This window comes from Monodelphis domestica, chromosome 3, assembly GCF_027887165.1.
Source record: "Monodelphis domestica isolate mMonDom1 chromosome 3, mMonDom1.pri, whole genome shotgun sequence".
Taxonomy (NCBI): domain Eukaryota; kingdom Metazoa; phylum Chordata; class Mammalia; order Didelphimorphia; family Didelphidae; genus Monodelphis; species Monodelphis domestica.
In genome coordinates this window covers 488,871,433-488,889,627 of record NC_077229.1, presented here as the reverse complement: position 1 = coordinate 488,889,627, position 18,195 = coordinate 488,871,433, and the positions used below count along the sequence as shown (strand labels likewise).

Here is an 18,195-nt window from a genome sequence, read left to right as displayed (position 1 = left end):
TTAATATTAATTTATTATCTCTACCTGTTTTATTTTTCTATCAAATGGAAAATTATTGTACAAAGGCATGTCAGAATTGAGCAATACCTTGAGAATCATGAAATCTAGAAGGATGAGTTGGAGCCTAATTTTGCACTTTAAATACCAGGCTACTACCCTGAAGACAATAGGGAGCTCTGATCACCCTCTCCTATCCTGCTTCTTCCAATTGATTGATTCTTCTTAAACCTCTTCATCCAATCTCTCAATCCTTCCTTTTCCTCACAATCTATTTAGCCCTCTTCTGGCCTGACTAGCCTTTCTTCAATCTAGGGACACTGGTTAACCTGTTTAACAGGCACACTCCTTTTTATCCTTGAATCCTTTATCCGCTTGTCCTCCCACATTCAACCCCTGCTTAATCCTCAAGCTAAGGTCACCCCCCACCATCTGCCTTACTTCTTCCTACTCTTGATCTATGTAACACTGTTGGAAGAAAGAAGAAAAAAAAACATGCCAACTTCATCCTCTATAATTTCAAATTTCAAGTGAACTTGCATTTCTTATTCATCTCCTATTGCCACCTGTCTCTACAACATCCCAGCAAGTAATCATTTGGCCTTTCCTTGAAGACCTCAGTAAGTGTGAACCCACTACCTCCTGAGATAGTCCATTCCACTTTGGGGCAGTTCTAATTGTTGGAAGGTTTTTTCCCTCCCTTGAGCCTAACTGCAACGTCCATCCATTGCTACCACTTTTACTGCCTCGGGACAAGCAGAACAAGCCTAGTTCCCTCTTCACGAGAGAGCCCTTCAAATTCTTGAAGAAAGCTGTCTTTTCTCAATCTTGTACTTGTGCCACTGGGTTTTTTTTTTTAATCTAAATATCTGCCTAATTTATGTTTATATCTTTAAATTTTCATTTTAGGCAATCATTTTAGCCTTTTAGTCTTTTTCAAATCCTAATGCCCGTTCGAGTGCACTATCACTCCTAGCCTTGCATCATCAGCAAATGGGATTAGAATACCATCTGTGCATTTAACCATATCCCTGACAACAATGTCACTCAACACATGGCTAAGACCAGATCCCTTGAGATCTGTGCTCTAGCACGCACCTGGAGACACCTTTATAAGTGTGCTGTTAATGACTTCTCTTTGGTCATTCACCAGTTCTGAATCCACCAAACTGTACTAGGGTTCTCAAGACATCTTGTTAGGAGTTCCTCATCTCACTGTATCATAGAATCTTTGAATTAAAAGGGAACTCCCAAGGACAGCTACACCAGTGCATATGTGAACTAGAATCCCCCTTAACATTGTAACCTTTAAGCTTTTCTTGAAGACTTTCAGTAAAGAAGAATCCCGTGGCATTTCTACTTTTCAGTAGCTTTCATAGTTAGTAAGTTTCTCCATCAATCCTAAATTTCCCTCTTTGCCACTTCCCCCCAATTCTATGCTATAGAACCACATAGAATATTAAAGCTCATAGCTTTTACAGAATACTTTTTTTTTAATAATTCTGTGAGTCATATAGTCCATGCAATGTTAGCCCTACTTCATAGATGAGAAAACTGAGGCAATTTGTAGTCATCGGATCTATTGGGTCTTTACTTTAGGTCTTGAACTCAGAACTTCAGATCCCAAGTCCCAGGGCACTGTCTGCTATATTGAGCTGCCTCCCAAGACCACTTATTAATAAACCTGCAAGTTTAATTAAGCTTTTCCATTGATCTTATTTCAGTATTAGGACTTAGCCTGGAAATGTAATTAATTCTTTTAAGAACTTGCTTTTTCAAGTATAATTTCCACACAGCAAGTAGCTTCTCTTTGCCTTCAATTTCCATACTTTTAAGATGATGGTAAAGAAAAACATTCTAGAAAAAGTAATGGGTTTTTCAAATTATCCACATGAAGTGATTGGATTTATGTGGTTTATAAAGTAAAAATATGTTGTTATTAAATGACAGGTTTAAAATTTTAAATGACAATTTGATGGTATAATGGAAGAAACCACTGGCATAAGAACGAAGACACAGATTTTAGGTCCAGCTCTACCTCTAACTTTGCTTGTGTTTATTAAACTTCCCATTGCCTCCACATCCACATCCCCATGTGAAAAAGAGGTTGAATCTTAGATTCAGAAAGTTATTACAAATTTTTTTTGTCCAGACTTGTAATTTAATTGGCTTTGGGAATACCTAATGAAGAAACCCCACACACATACCCATCAACTTCCTTTCACCTTATGTAGTCTTAGAAAGTTACCTATCATGGCAGCTAGGTGGCTCAGTGAACTGAGTCAGGCCTAGAGACAGGAGGTCTTAGGTTCAAATCTGACCTCAGAAACTTCCTAGCTATGTGACCCTAGGCAAGTCATTTGAGCCCATTGCCTAACCCTTACCACTCTTCTGCTTTAGAACCAATCCATAGTATTGATTCTAAGACAGAAGGTAAAGGTTTAAAAGAGGAGGGGGGGAGAGAGAAAGTTTCCTAGCACTAGAACATGTGTCCTAAATTTTATGTCATTTACAAAAGAAAAGAAACCTATATCTAATTAAATGAGAATAAGTTAATGTTTGCTTCCTATCCTAAAATAGTATTAAATTTTCTATTCAAATATTTGGTTTGGATTGCTATAATTACTTTCTATACATTAATATTACATGGCTAAATTCATTATAAAAATAATAGGTTTTAGATATCTTAAGTTGGACATCTCTGTTTATTGTGAAGTGATTTTAACAACTGTTACTTTTGTCTAAGGATAATTTGTTTTTTCATATGTACTTGAAGTGTTTTCCTGAATATAAATGATATATTTGTCAAAATGGAGACTTAGACTTGGAACTGGGGGACCTAGACCAAATCTCACCCTTGCCATTTCCTGCTTCTGGCAATAACAAAAAAAAAACCCTAAAAGTCAAGGAAGTTTGACCAACTGACTTCTAAAACATCTTGCAGTTATAAATATTAATGACAAAGATAAAAATCTAAGGGACTACTTCCCTAGGTTTCCAGCTATTTGATTACATTATTTTCATTTCCTGCTTTTAGCACTTTAATATTACAATACCAAAGATAATATTATAAGATGACAGAACAAGAAAAAAACAGAATTTCTTTTCCATTTCAATTCCAGCCAAGTACAGAGAATAGTTTTTACTTTTTATTTAATAAATGAGAAGGAGGCTATTTAGATCTATTAAACAGGGAAAGGAAACTTAATCTCAACAATGACTAAATATGGGCATTAGCCAGGTATTTTGATCCCAATCATATTAATGTAGCCATATCTACTGTGTTTAAGAATTCTGTTATCCTCAATTTAGCCCATTTTATTGGCTTCAGTTCCCTTGATATTTTAAATAATTTTGGGGTTTTTTCTCTTAACTATTTTAATTAATATCATTTTGGGCAGGTTGTGATTTTAGCCATTCTGTCTGTATCTGTGTCATTGGTGAGTAACATGGTAATCAAAGAATAGTGAAGTGTTTTAATAGTGTTCATCTTTGGTTTTTGTTTTGTTTTGACTTTTTTTAGGAATAGAGAGCACAAATAAGAAAGATGACTATGGCCCCGGTGATTCAGGGAAAGATGGTCCTCTTCATTTTGACCCTTCACTTCTTTCAGTAACAGCACTAGCACCAGGAGCATCAGTATCAGCACAGGCATCATCTCAGGCACCATCACACATACATTCACAGATACCATCACACTTACATTCACAAGTACCATCGCAGGTATTATCACAAGTACCATCACACTTACATTCACAGGGACCACCACAGGGACCATCACACTTACATTCGCAGGGACCATCACACTTACATTCACAGGGACCATCACAGGGACCACCACACTTACATTCACAGGGACCATCACAGGGACCACCACACTTACACTCACAGGGACCATCGCAGGGACCATCACAGGGACCACCACACTTACATTCACAGGGACCATCACAGGGACCATCATACTTACATTCACAGGGACCATCACAGGGACCACCACACTTACATTCACAGGGACCATCGCAGGGACCACCACACTTACATTCACAGGGACCATCGCAGGGACCACCACACTTACATTCGCAGGGACCATCACAGGGACCACCACACTTACATTCACAGGGGCAATCTTACTTACATTCACAGGGACCATCACAGGGACCATCACATTTACATTCACAGGGACCATCGCAGGGACCATCACAGGGACCATCACAGGGACCATCACACTTAAATTCACAGGGACCGTCACAGGGACCACCATACTTACACTCACAGGGATCATCGCAGGGACCATCACAGGGACCACCACATTTACATTCACAGGGACCATTATATTTAAATTCACAAGTACCGTCACACTTACATTCGCAGGTACCATCTCAGGTACCATCACACTTACATTCGCAGGTACCATCACAGGTAACATCACACTTACATTCGCAGGTACCATCACAGGTACCATCACACATACCAGCAGTAAAAGATGAAATGGTGAGTATAATTTTGTGGAGTCCCTAATTTATGAACAATTCAATTCTAACCAAAATTTAGGTTTGGGAGGGAATTGTTGTTATTGTTTTTGTTTTTTTATAGGAACGGGAAAGAGGACAAACTCAGAATGCACTTTCCCATAGAAATAGTGTTGTAAGAGGCTATTAGGGAGCAGCTAGGTGGCTTAATGAATAGATAAGCAAGCTTGGAGATGGGAGGTTCAAATCTGGCCTCAGATACTCCCTAGCTGTGTGACCCTGGGCAAGTCACTTCACCTTAGTTGCCTAGCCTTTACCATTTTTCTGTCTTGGACCTGATACTTAGTATCCATTAGTCTTTTTATTACCTATTAATTGTTAGATTCCAGGCAAACCCACAGAAATCTTGATCAGTTTACTATGTAGCTAAAAATATTATCAGTTCTTAATAGGTAGTAAAACACATTGATGTTAAAACAAAAAATGCATAGGGATAAAATAGTACTTTTATAATAATAATTGTTAAACCAAATACAAAGTAAGGAAATTGGTTAAGAAAAAGATTTTTATATTTCTCAAATGTTGAAAAGAAAGAGGATTATGAAAAGGGTTTTAAAAGTAGATATTGTTGATACTTTTACTGTCAGTTTTCACTTAAGCTTTCATTACTACATTTGTAGTACCAGCTCACCATTGATATGTTAGTTTTTGATTCGCATGGAATCTAGTGAAGAAAACAAAGTGGCTTTCCCACACAAACTGGACAAGAGTCCTAAATTCTTTTTAGATGGGATTAAGATGGAAATGTCACTACATAAGAGAAAGATTACGTGACTGATGGCTGTGACTGACAGATAAGAAGAGGACAGCTTGGTACCAGAGATGGAAGAGAAAGGGCATGAGCAACTTCCGAAGCTTGGCCATAAGGTGGTGCCATTTTCCCAGAATAGATTAGTTTTATTCCACAAACACGTACTATGTTCTAAGCAAAGCATGAATAATTGTGGAATTCAGAATAGATTTAGCTACAGAAGAAACATTTAAATATGTGCAGAAATACTTTTTTTTGGAAATTATAACCTTATGTTTCCTTGCCCTTTTTGTGGTTTTTCTTTATAAATTATCAGCTTATTGAAATACATATATATATATGAAACATGATACAGTACCATAAAAAATACGGCTGTGTTAATGACACATTTTGATATCCTACATATTTAGATTATTTAAATCATCATGAGCATGTTTGTTTAAATCTTTTACTTGAAATTTATGCTATAGTTCTGGGTAAAATCCAGTTAGATTTTTTCAGATTAGCTGCTTATCATGTTACCACACCAATATCAGTATTCTTACCTTTCTATGAATCTTTAACTGGGTATGAATAATTCATAAATCATTAGTAGCAATGATGATGAAAGTACTTGGTCAACTTCTTATCCTCAAAATAGAAACACTTCTGTGCAAATACACACATTTGAAAAGAAAATCCATTTTGCTTACATTCAAATCACTTAAATCATGAAGTGAGACAGCCTACATTAAGGTGAAAGTGAGATACTGATATCTAGAGTACGGCTTAAATATAAGAATGACAGTCTCCAGGCCAGAAATGAACTTCACCAAACAGGTTTATTTGCCTGGAATCTTGCAAATCACAAAAGGAAGGGGGAACAAGAAAACTGTCTGGGTCTACCACTAAGATACCACAGTATAGGGAGGAGAATGGTAATTACTACATCTAAAAAGTCAAAATAGACAGAAGTCCAAGAGAGGATTCAGTTAAGACCTCAACATTCAGAAAATATGACTGTCAAGCAAATTTGACCTCCTAAGTAATAGAAACAACTAATCATATAAGGTTTTAAGTCTCATAACTAAAATCCATTTTATAGTGGAGGAAATTGTAACAAATTAAATGGCTTGTCAATGGTTAGAGAACAGCAGATATCAGAGGCCAGATCTGACCCTGGGCCTTATGACTCTAGCCAGACACATCTCTGTCCTTTAGTATACATGCTCTTTTGATGGGATTTGGGGTGAGAAAAGAACAAAAGGGAACATTAAAATAAATTCAAATTTATTAATTGGAAGGGTAGGAAGGAATAGGGGTTTTAGGAGTAAATTATACTTCTCTTAAAAGCTAAATTTTATAAACTAACTAAACTATCTTATTAAGCTAAATATTAACTTTCTAATATCCAAGTCTCATACCAGGAGTCCAATCAAATGGGCCAGGATCTTCAGTTGGTTGATATACAAGAAGGTCCAGAGATCTTATTGATGCTGCCAGTAGCCAGATCCAAAAACCTCTTTCCTCTGCCGGTCTCAGGAGCAAAATCTTCTTCAAGCCTTAGGTCCTTCCAGAACAGACTCCAAGAATGAAGCAACTGTTGGGCATAGAATTTTCCCAGATCCCAAGGCTCAGGCTCCCATGTGACCCTTAGTCACCTGCTCCTATCAATCATTCTCTGAGGTTTGCATCTCTCAGTTTTTGCAACAGTTTTTGCAAACCTTTCATCCTTTATCACAATGCTACCTAGAGACTTGATGGGACCACTTCCATGCCTAGAATATGGCTCTGGGACTCCCAAAAAAAAAGGACAGGTGAGGTGAGGTGGTAGGTGCTGAGACAGGAAGGGTGGAAATAAAGTATAGCTTGGCTATAAGTGGGACTGGATTCCTTTAAAAGGCTAAGCAGTATCTAGGAATCTTCCTTCTTTTTCCCTCTCCCTTCTCTTGGTATCGAAGAGACTGGAGAACCTCTCTGTAGTAGTAGGGTATATCCAAACAGACATCAATGGGATATGAAAGAATAAAGGTGCTAGGGTCTCAGCAGGTGTTTGAAGATACAGACAAGAAAGTGAAAAGCAGGGCATAGAAAGCTCAGAACAGATAAGAAAACATACAGATTTGAGTTTATTTAGTAGAAGATCAGTAGAGGAAGGCAGAAATGACGTTGCCATCAGAGTATGCTGCTGTAGATTACCAGTGCAGAGAAGGGTTAGAAATAGGTTTGAGAAAGAAATCACAAGCATGATGTAGTAGTGATGGAAATTTCATCAATATGGACATCAGTCAGAATATTCTCTGCCCTAAGAGAACAACTATTAATTTCTTGGTTTGCCTTAATTTGAGTTGCAGCTTTCAAAATATCAAGTTTATTCAAGGCAACAGGGAAGCACTGGTTGCTATGTAGAAATGATAAGAATCTTTGAGGGGATCTATGTTTCCTCTTAGGATTTGTGGTAGAAAGATGACAAAAGCTGAGGATAGATTTTAGGAGAGCAGATTTCAAAGAGTCTAAGATTCTGTGACCTAAAATCTTACAAAGGAAGTCAGCTCAGGAGGGATGGAAAGCTCTCAGGAAAAAAATTTTTGGAGAAGAGAAAAAAAAAGAAACATTACTTTGTTTAGACCAGTGGTTCTCAACCTTTCTAATGCCGTGACCCCGCAATACAGTTCCTCATGTTGCGGTGACCCCAAACCAAAAAATTATTTTGGTGGCTACTTCAAAACTAATTTTGCTACAGTTATTATTCAGAATGTAAATACCTGATATGCATTATGTATTCTCATTGCTACAAATCAAACATAATTTAAACAGTGATTAATCACAAAAACTATTTAATTATATGTTGAGAAATATTAATCCAGCAGGAGGCAGCCTGAGTGCTGGGGCGGGAGGTAAGTCCTGCCTGGGGAGGGGGTCTGCAGATGCTGCCTTCTTCCTGTCATCTCCCTCCAGCTCAAGCTGAGGCTTCACTTTGCTGGGGTTACTCGGCTCTGTTATCCGCTCTAGGAGTTATCCGCCCCAGGACTCGTACTTAACCCCTCTGGAGCCAGCGCCCCGGTGCTCTCTCTGGGTCAGTTTGAGTCCAGTCTCCAGGCAACAGGGTAAATCCATCACCCCCTCATAGGGGGAGGGCTGCTGATAGGTAACTAATATCAGTACAATGTGTGGGCAGCAGGGTCTCCATTCTTTCCAAGATCTTACTGTAAAATAGCGCGATTTCTCAGCGGCTAAAGCCATCAGAAATATTTTATTTTCCAATGATTTTAGGCAACCCCTGTGTTTTGGTCATTCGACCCCTGCCAGGGTCGCATCCCTCAGGTTGAGAACCACTGGTTTAGACAGAAAAGGGATAGTTAATTAAAGAGAGTCACATGGTATACAGGGAATTCACCAACCAACTTAGGTTTTTTTAAACATCCATGCCAGAAGGTGGAATCATGTGCAAGTAATAGAAATGCATGTTCCTCTATTTCGCAAAAAAGGCAACAAAGCTGTCCCTGGGAATTGATTGCCCTCTGCTTCCCTTTATTATGCTGCTTCCCAGTCACCTAAGGATATAAAAATTCCCTTCTGGAGGGAGTTATTTCCCCTCTGATATATGTCTGAAGATTACTTACCCTAACCTGAGACACTTTTCTTGGTGGAGACAAGTCATCCAGGGAAGTGCCAGTATCTGTCACATAACTCTATGTTAAGGCAAAGTAAACCTTTTGTTAACAGTGACATTTTGTCCCAACGTGAACCTGAAAAAACAGGGAGCTGGTGTTAAGCCCACCCCTAACAAGAGGGCAAATACCAAAATATGACAGTTTAAAGAATTGTATCAAAAAAAAAAAAAGAATTGTATCAGAAATTCTAGATCTTCAAAAAAGGTAAGGATAGTAGCAAGGAAAGCTGAAGAAGGCAAAAAGAGTTGCATATTGGGATAAAGAGAACAATCAAAAAAGAAATCAGACTACCAGTTTGAACTTGATATACAAGCAGTGATGACTGACAACTAAAAGAAGGGCAAGGTGCCAAATAATTACTTTGCTTTTTTCTGTGCCAAGGAAAATTATATTGGGCCTGGAAGGGACAGATTTTTTTTTAATAGCTAATAGAGTTGATACCCAAGATAAGTAAGGAGAGAGTAAAAATTTAAGTGGCATAGTGGTGGGTTCAAATTTGATCTCTAACATTTACATAACTCTGTGACTGTGCTAGTCACTTAACCTTAAAACCTGTTTCTTATTTACTTCTAAGTTCTCTTTCAGCTGTAAGTCTACCTAATTGGCCTTGAAGAGTACAAGTCACAACTCTAAAGAACAGAGTTCCTTGGGTCGTGAAAAGTACTAAAGGACTGAAGAAGGGCAAATTTCTTGACTTTCAAAAGAGGAATGAGAAGAGAATAAGCAAACTATAGACCAGTGAAGTTTAATTTCTTGAGGAATTCTAGAATGTGTTACTTTTTAAATAGATGGGAAGTATCTAGAAAGAGAAGCAGCTATCAGGACTATCATGGTCTATCAAGAGCAGGTCTATTAAAAACATGGTTTATCAGGTCCTGACTTCCTTTCTTCTTTGACAAAGATAATAGATTACTAAATCAAGGGAATTGAGATATATATATCTATATCTATATATAGATATAGATATAGATATCTATATCTATATATATATATAGATAGATATATACTATAGATATATCTTACCTAGATTTTAGCAAAATATCTTTAAAGTATTCCATGCACTTTTAGTGGATAAGTTAGCTATAAGCTGGACACTAGTTCAGTTGTACAAATTTGGAACTGGTTGAAATACCAGCTGTGACAAGTAATCATTAATGGCTTGGTATCAGCTTGGAAGGAAGTACCTGGTGTCAGGGATCTGTGCTGTTTAACTTTTTTATCAGTGATTTAAATAAAGGCATATATGGCACACTGATTTGAATTTAAAGGTGGCACAAAACTAGAGGAATATAGTTGGCACACTTGTTGATAGAATTGGGATTCAAACAGATCTTGAAAGACTTCTACATTGGGTAAAATAAAATGAAATTCAGTAAGTATAAACATATCTTATATTTGTATCCAAAAGCCACCTTCCCAAGAACAAGGTGAGAGAAGCATAGTAGTTCTTCTGAGAAAGATCTGGGGGACTTAGTGGATCATAAGCTCAGTAGGAGTTAGTAATATAATGTGACTGCCAAGAAAGCCAATGTGATTTTAGGCTACATTTTTTTGGAGGTCTTAGTCTTCTTTACTCAGGCCTGATCAGACCAAATATATAGAATTGGGTCCTCTTTTGGATGCTACATTTTAAGAAGGTAATTGATAAGCTAAAGACTATCTAGAGAAGGGCAACCAAGATGTTGAAAGGCCTTAGGTTCATGCCATATGAAGATGAGTTTAGAGAAGACTTGGGAGAGACACCCTTATTCAACATGAGAGCTGTCCCATATTACCACCTTTCCGCTAGGCTTCTTCCCCTCAATTTCACAATTTCACAGAGGCATCTTGTACTTAACATGTCTAAAACAAAACTCATTATCATCTTCCTAAAATTCACCCCTCTTCTAGACTTTCCTATTTTTATTGAGGGCATCACTATCTTCCAGACACACAAATTCAATACCTTTGAGTTGTGCTCAACACTTCCCTCTCCCTCATCCCCCATATCTAATCAGTTGCCAAATCTTATCAACTCTACTTTACCACAAATCTTGCATCTTTCCCTTCCCTCTATTCATATACCTGCCACTTTCATCATCTATCACCTCTAATGCTTGGTCTCCCTGCTTCCATTCTTTTTTTTTTTTAAACATTATTTTATTTGGTCATTTCTGAACATTATTCATTGGAGACAAAGATCATTTTCTTTTCCTCTCCCCCCCATAGCCGACGCGCGATTCCACTGGGTTTCACATGTGTTCTTGATTCGAACCCATTTCCATGTTGTTGGTATTTGCATTAGAGTGTTCATTTAGAGTCTCTCCTCAATCATGTCCCCTCAACCCCTGTAGTCAAGCAGTTGCCTTTCCTCGGTGTTTTTACTCCCAGTTTGTCCTCTGCTTATGGATAGTATTTTTCCTCCTAGATCCCTGCAGATTGTTCAGGGACACTGCATTGACATTAATGGAGAAGTCCATTACGTTCGATTGTACCACAGTGTTTCAGTCTCTGTGTACAATGTTTTCCTGGTTTTGCTCCTTTCGCTCTGCATCACTTCCTGGAGCCTGCTTCCATTCTTAGCCGTCACTAAACCATTCCCCGTATAACTTACAAATTTCTATTACTAAATTGCAGGTCTGCCATGACATTTCCTTTGCTCCCAGAGGCTCCTTACTATCTCTAGGATGACACAAAATTACCTTGTCAGCTTTTAACTTTTTTCACAATTCAGGACCATTCTGGCTTTCCAGGCTTATTTTTTTATCATTCTAGCTCACACCCTCCAAGTTATAACCACATTGGTTTTCTTGCCAGTATTTCTCTCCTTTTTGCTATTGCACAGGTTGTTCCCTAGGCTTGGATTATTCTCTTCATCTCTCAGTCTTATTCAAGGCGTTACAAGTGCCATCTTCTTCAAGAGACCTATTCCCCTCCCCACCCCATTGCTGTTTCTTCCAAAATTGCTTTTTTTTTTAATTTTGTATATATTTGGCATTTAGTATCTATTTACATTTTGTTTCTGAAACCCCAGTAGAATACAAGCTTCTTGAGGGCAGGAACTATTTTCATTTTTGTTGTATTCCCTTACCTCGTCCAGAACATATACATATACTCCCTACTACTAACCATTGAATCTATGTTTCAGTCAAATTAAACTACTATTCTCATATCTCTGGGCCTTTGCTCACATTCCTTCTACTCCCTACCCCCCAACAGCCCCACCAGAATATTTCCTATCCTTTCCTTTCAAGCATAGCTTATACTACGGGAGCAGCACAAGAAGATCAGGGACTTCCATGCCCAGTGCACCCAAGATGTAAAACTTCTGGGTAGATAGGAAGTCAGGGGCTTTCCATTCAGCAAGGCTGTGGAAATAAGCCCAGAACACCTTAGAATGCAAGGCATTCAGTGTAACCATTAACTTAGAAGCAGTAAGACACATAGCTTTTCCCCTTAGCATGAACTCAATCCATTTTTGTTACAAAGAAAAAATCAGGAAAATGGAGACTATTACAAGACTTGAGAGCCATGAATGCTATGATGGAAATCGGGCCTACCAGCAATTTCTGCCATCCTAAAAGATTTTCACATCATAGTTATAGATTGTTTCTTTAGCATTCCCCTATATCCAGATGACTGCAAGTATTTTGCTTTAGCCTGTCCTCGGAAAATCTTAGAGCTAAACAAAAGTTATACCTGGTTGAATCTCCCACAAGGCATGGCCAATTGCCCTGCCTTGTGTCAGAAGTATCATAGACAGTAAATCCAATTCAAGAAAATATCCCACTTTGTACTTAATCCATTACATGGTTGATTTTCTCTTAGCATAACCAGACAAACAGGTTTTGCAAGAGATTCATCATGAACTTTTGCAATCCTTTGAAATTTTTCATTTAATTGTAGCTTATACCACCTCTCATATTTATCTATTTACACATCTTATGGTCCCTATTAGGCTCTTGCCCTCAAGAAGATATATAGAGAGGGTATAAAACACTTTTACAAATAAATACAATAGAAGGTACATATCAAAGTTATTCATCTTAACCTTCCCCATCACATTTATATAAAATCTTGCAACCTAGTAGGTACTGTTTATAGAATTAACTTCATAACTGGGTTATTCCAACAAGATCACAGAAGACAAATATGAGGAACCCTGATGCTAAGAATCAAAGCATTAGCTGTTCCATATTTATTTGATTCCCATTGACTCAAATTGTACCCTTGTTATTGGTGTATCCAGTAATCAGAAAGCTTCACTGGGAGGAAAAAAAACTGCATTTTAACAGAGTGAGAAGCAGGCAAGGACAAATATTAGTTTAATAGTACTATGGAAACAAGACCTACAGCTGGGAATCTGACTCCTTTGGGAAAAGCCACAATAGTGTTCAACTAAATAAAGGGAAAATATTTGGAAACCACTACATAGTATTGATTCTAAGATAGAAGGTTTGGGTTTAAAAAAAAAAAGAAAATCTCAAATACCAGTTTTATATAAGCAGATGCCACGTGCAGTTGGTTCGTGTTGGCCGGTAGATGGCATTCTAATCTCTACTAATTCTGATTCTAGAATTATTGAAAAATTTCCCTATACTTTTGTTTCTACTTATTTAGATATTTTCTTCTGTTGGGCTGAGTTGAAAGGAAAAGGAAGGGAACAAGAGCTACATATGTCTTGAGTTGACATGACAATGTCATGTCAATGACATGTCAATGAAAAAACTTGAGCAGTGATTTGAAAATCTGAGCTTGTCATTTTTCCCCCTACTTTCCTTTGAGAAATTTTTCTTATCATTTCTAGAACCCCAGGAATTTTTATTTCTGGGCTTTGAAAATTTTTTAAACCTTATTTTGTGCTGAAGTACACTTGTATCTTTTTGAAAATGCCTCTCACTGTTCAAAAAAGATTTGGCTTATTCATAATTTTTGTAATGCTGTTACTTACGAAAGTATAAAGCAAAGTTTTTGTTCTTCATTACTTGTTTGAAAGTAGGGTTTTAACTATAATTAGACATAATACTACATAGACTATAGAGCAATAATTCAATTGAGTGTTATATGTAGAATGTTATATGTCATTTATCCAAAGTGATTATCTCCTTGTTATTTCCTCTTCATCCAGTTTGAGCCAAAAGTTGTGACATCTGTTCAGCAGAAGGCAGGAAGAACAATTACCGCTCGAATTGCAGGGAGATCTGATTTGCCTCTGAAAGCCAGTAGAAATTGTGGTGGTTTAGCGATAATGGGAGTCTTGCCTCCCATGAGTTCTGTTGTTATAGAAAAACATCATCCAGTCACACAGGTAAGTCCTTATTCAATGACTTTTTGTGAAAAATATTCATGCAACCCAAAAAGAATTTTTCCCCCCAGAGGGTTCCTTTTCCAATAAACACTTTTAAAAGGTGACATGCTGAAGCTGTCAACAACACTGATAAAAAGTCCTTTGTTTACATCTTCCCACATGTTCTCAAAATTTTGATTTGCTCCATTGTTCTATGTCAACTTTTCCTCCAATTTAGAAAGTCATTTTTTATAGAATCATTGCCTACATGATATTGTGAATACATATAAAGCTTTTATATGAATTGATCAATGTAGCAAATAGAGAAAGAACTGGGAGTGTCCTGGCAATAAGGGCAAATAATAACATCATTGATTTCTAATTTTTCTAATGGTTATGTTATCAATCAGAAAAAATGAATCACAAAACAGATTCAAGAGATGAAAAATTTTCCCTATTTTCTCAGTTTTTATTCCCTTCTCAGGTAAACAGTTAAATGTGTATTTAGCTAAGTTGCATTCCTTTAGCAAAGCTAGCCATGCCTGTAAATAGAAATTTGTGAGAAAGAGAATAATTTCTACATCCATTCTTAGTATTACATGATCTTCTTGTGAACTACAGAAACCAAAGTGATGATGATTTAATTATCTTCCTTCCTGAATGATGCTGCCTGATAGAATATCTAAATTAAGGATTCAGATTAATAAAATTAAGGAGAAATTTGATAATATAACTTCAACTGTAATGAATTCTAGTGAGGCTGAAGACCAGAGCCAAGGAGGAAGCCAGGGAGGAAAAAGCTCAAAGCACCTGGAGGAGTTGGTACTGTTATCTTAAGTTTAATTAGTTGAACAAAATTATGGTTAACTTTCAAATGTACGGGGTTTTTTCTTTCATTTTGAACAGTGGGCCAAATGATGAGATTGACATATTAGCCATTGTTTTTTGTCTAGTCCTGCTCAACAAATTACTTGTGGGTCAGCAAGCCAGAATGAGAAAAATGATTCTGGGATTTCAGGAGAGTCGAACTGACAGAAAAACATGCAGAATCTTCTTGCTGAACAGTGAAAAAGTTTAATGATTTGGGGTACATGCTTTATCGGGAAAATGACATAGGCTAAGGGATTAGGTAAGCTTCTTGCAGAGACAGTGGTTAGTAATGATTTACAAGATAGAGACAATGGATTTAGATTACCTCAGTGGTTCTAAACAGTTTTCTATAGATGATAAGTCAATATGTCAATGTGTACCCATAGAATTCTTGCACCAGTGATTTCTTCGAAGAACATAGTTTTTGTAAAGGGGGAAAGTTTGGTTTTCTCATGCTGAGGAGCAGGCTGCTTGTTTGGCAATTCCTATACTATGGCTACCCGGAGGACTTGCATTCTTGGGGTAATAGGTTTATTGTTGGTCTCAGAAAGTCAAGCCAATAACAAAATTAGAGAAGGACAAATGTTTGGCTCTATTGGGAATAATCTAATAACTAGAGCTCTGAGAATGGAATGGGCTGCATTGGATGGGTAACTGTATAACTGAAGACCTTTACTCATCTTTTTTTTCTTTTTAAACCCTTACTTCCATCTTGGAGTCAATACTGTGTATTGGCTCCAAGTCAGAAGAGTGGTAAGGACTAGGCAATGGGGTTATGTGACTTGCCCAGGGTCACACAGCTGGGAAGTGTCTGAGGCCAGATTTGAACCTGGTTCTCCTGTGTCTAGGCCTGACTCTCAATCCACTGAGCTACCCAGCTCCCCTCTTCACTCATTTTCTAGGAAATCTTGACAGTCCTTTCTCAATTAGACATTTCACTAATATTTTATCGTTTTGAAAAAAGGTCTGGAATACACTCTAGCCCTTCACTTCAAACCCCTTACCTTTTTTATTTACATAATTATGAACTGAAGTGGTCTTCTTAGCAACCAGTAATTTTTATACTTTGTAACTGATACAGAGCTTGGAGTTTCAAAATTTCAGCTTATACCAGAAATTGTTTCCTTAAAATGACCATTATCTCATCCATTTTAAAAGCAGTATCTGAACAGAAGATATTGGCAGAGTTTTCAAATAGAGATAGAAAATGGTTCACAACAAAGTAATATGTCACCTTGACCTAGCATCTCCTATCAGAATTTTTTTCTTTGTTAGTAAGAATATGAATGTTTCTCAACCACTTAATGCTAATATATTTCCTTTTTCTTTTATGTAGAAAGCATATCAAAAAAGTTATCTTGTTTCTAAGAACAGACATTTTTCCAATTCAAATGCCATCTTAGATGTGATAAAGTATCCAAAATCACTAACCATATTTCCTTCAACATCTCAGAATATTTCTGTGCTCTTTCTGACTTGTCCATCACTATATATATAATTCTCTAAAGAATCTTTAGAGAATGTGTACTTTGTCAGTAATTTCTGCCTTCAGTGTATTACAGATCGGTATCAGTAGTCATAAACTTGGGTCATAGTTTTATAGCTGATGAAAATAGGATAGTTCAAAATATAATGCAAATTATCAGAAACTGCACTTCAGGAATGCTTCACAAAAGTAGTTGCCTTATCTGAGAATTTCAGCTATACAGAACACAGCTGAGAACCAGGAAATACACAAAATCTGAACAGCAAAAATAAGAGCCACAGAGCCCATGAAACCCTGGTCTCATGAATGGAAAAAGCTCTTGGGCCACATTTGGTACCTTTTTACTCTTTAAGTGGAATTCTAAAAAGCTTACTTTTCTGGAGGAGAGTGATTTCTAGCGAAAAGAAAGTTTAAATCATAGCTAACGACCTGATAGTGAGAAAAGACAGAAAAAATCATGAAATTTTAAACTAGAAAAATTATAAAAGGCAGACAAACATGTAATTGGGTTGACAATTTAGGGCCATTAAAAGAAAAAGATAAATGCATTCAACCAAGCACAAGCACATCCTAAAATGATCATTGCTATTCAAACTATGACCTTCTGAGTCATCAAGTATAATTTTTCTAAGAAGGCAAGGGAATGCAAAATACATTGTAGAAAAAGTCTCAACTAAAATTACTCATCCAATTTGTTTTGGCACATAATGAAATATATTATCATTTATCTGAAAAACTTGTGTGGAATACTTCCTTTCCTATTACTTCTTCAGTTCTTCAAAGACCTCTGATTTCATCAATTTGTGGTAATCGGCACCAAAACAAACTATAATCTCTTTTTGCAATAGGAAACTGTTTTTGAGTTGTTGCTGAAACAAATCATTGCAGTGGCCTTTTTGATAAATTTAGCTAGGCCGGTCCTAGATGAATACAACATATCCACCAGGCCCATGCTCAAAGCCTTAAAAGAGTTTGCATTCTTCTGGTACAGCCTTTGAGAATCTGTGGTCCCTTCTATGCCAGAATATGGGATCAAACTATTCCATTAGTAATGGTTCTGCATAAACAAGGAAGTCAATAATGCTACTTTTCTCTAATAGCACCTAAAGGGCTTTGCAGATTTTTTGACATATTAATATAATCCCTGTTATATTCCTAAAGCATATGACAACAAACAATACACTCATTTTACCTGTGAGGAAGCAAGCTCAGAGAGATCGAGGTGACTTAAAATTACAAAATGAATCAATTCATAGGATTGTGGATGTGGAAGAGGAAGACAAAGCCTAGACATGAGCTGGTACAGTCTCTTCATTTTATAGATAAGGAAGCCAAGGCCCTAGAGAGGTTATATGACTTGCCCAAAGTCACGCAAGTATAATAAGTGACAAAGATGAGACTTGAATCCAGGTCCCCTGATTCCAAATCCAGTACTCTTTCTATTGTACCAAAAGTTGGAAATAAAATTCCAATACCCTGCCTTGAAATTTAAATACTTTTCTAATTTAACTTTGCTATAATTTTCCCTCTTTGTTGTTTTTCCCATTCTTGTAGTGAATAACAAATAAGGAAAGAATATGTCATGGTCTATGTTTATTCAAAACAATTGTGAATTCTGCACCCACCATCTTAATCCTTCTTTC

The 18,195-nt window shown here is 37.0% G+C and overlaps 1 protein-coding gene and 1 long non-coding RNA gene across 4 annotated transcripts in view; one reads left to right on the top strand and one right to left on the bottom strand.

Annotated features, from left to right (window-relative positions):
* Positions 1-9,725, bottom strand: part of LOC103098133 (uncharacterized) — a 37,828-nt gene extending 28,103 nt beyond the window's left edge. Inside the window, exon 1 of the long non-coding RNA XR_008917919.1 lies at positions 6,681-9,725. This is a non-coding gene — a long non-coding RNA (uncharacterized LOC103098133). The remainder of the gene's footprint in view (positions 1-6,680) is intronic.
* POC5 (POC5 centriolar protein) overlaps positions 1-18,195 on the top strand; it is a 71,383-nt gene that overhangs the window by 47,311 nt on the left and 5,877 nt on the right. For all 3 annotated transcript variants that reach the window (XM_007486563.3, XM_007486560.3, XM_007486565.2), the window contains 2 exons: positions 3,521-4,488; positions 14,038-14,217. In XM_007486563.3, the coding sequence (XP_007486625.2) occupies positions 3,521-4,488; positions 14,038-14,217 (1,148 nt within the window). The remainder of the gene's footprint in view (positions 1-3,520; positions 4,489-14,037; positions 14,218-18,195) is intronic.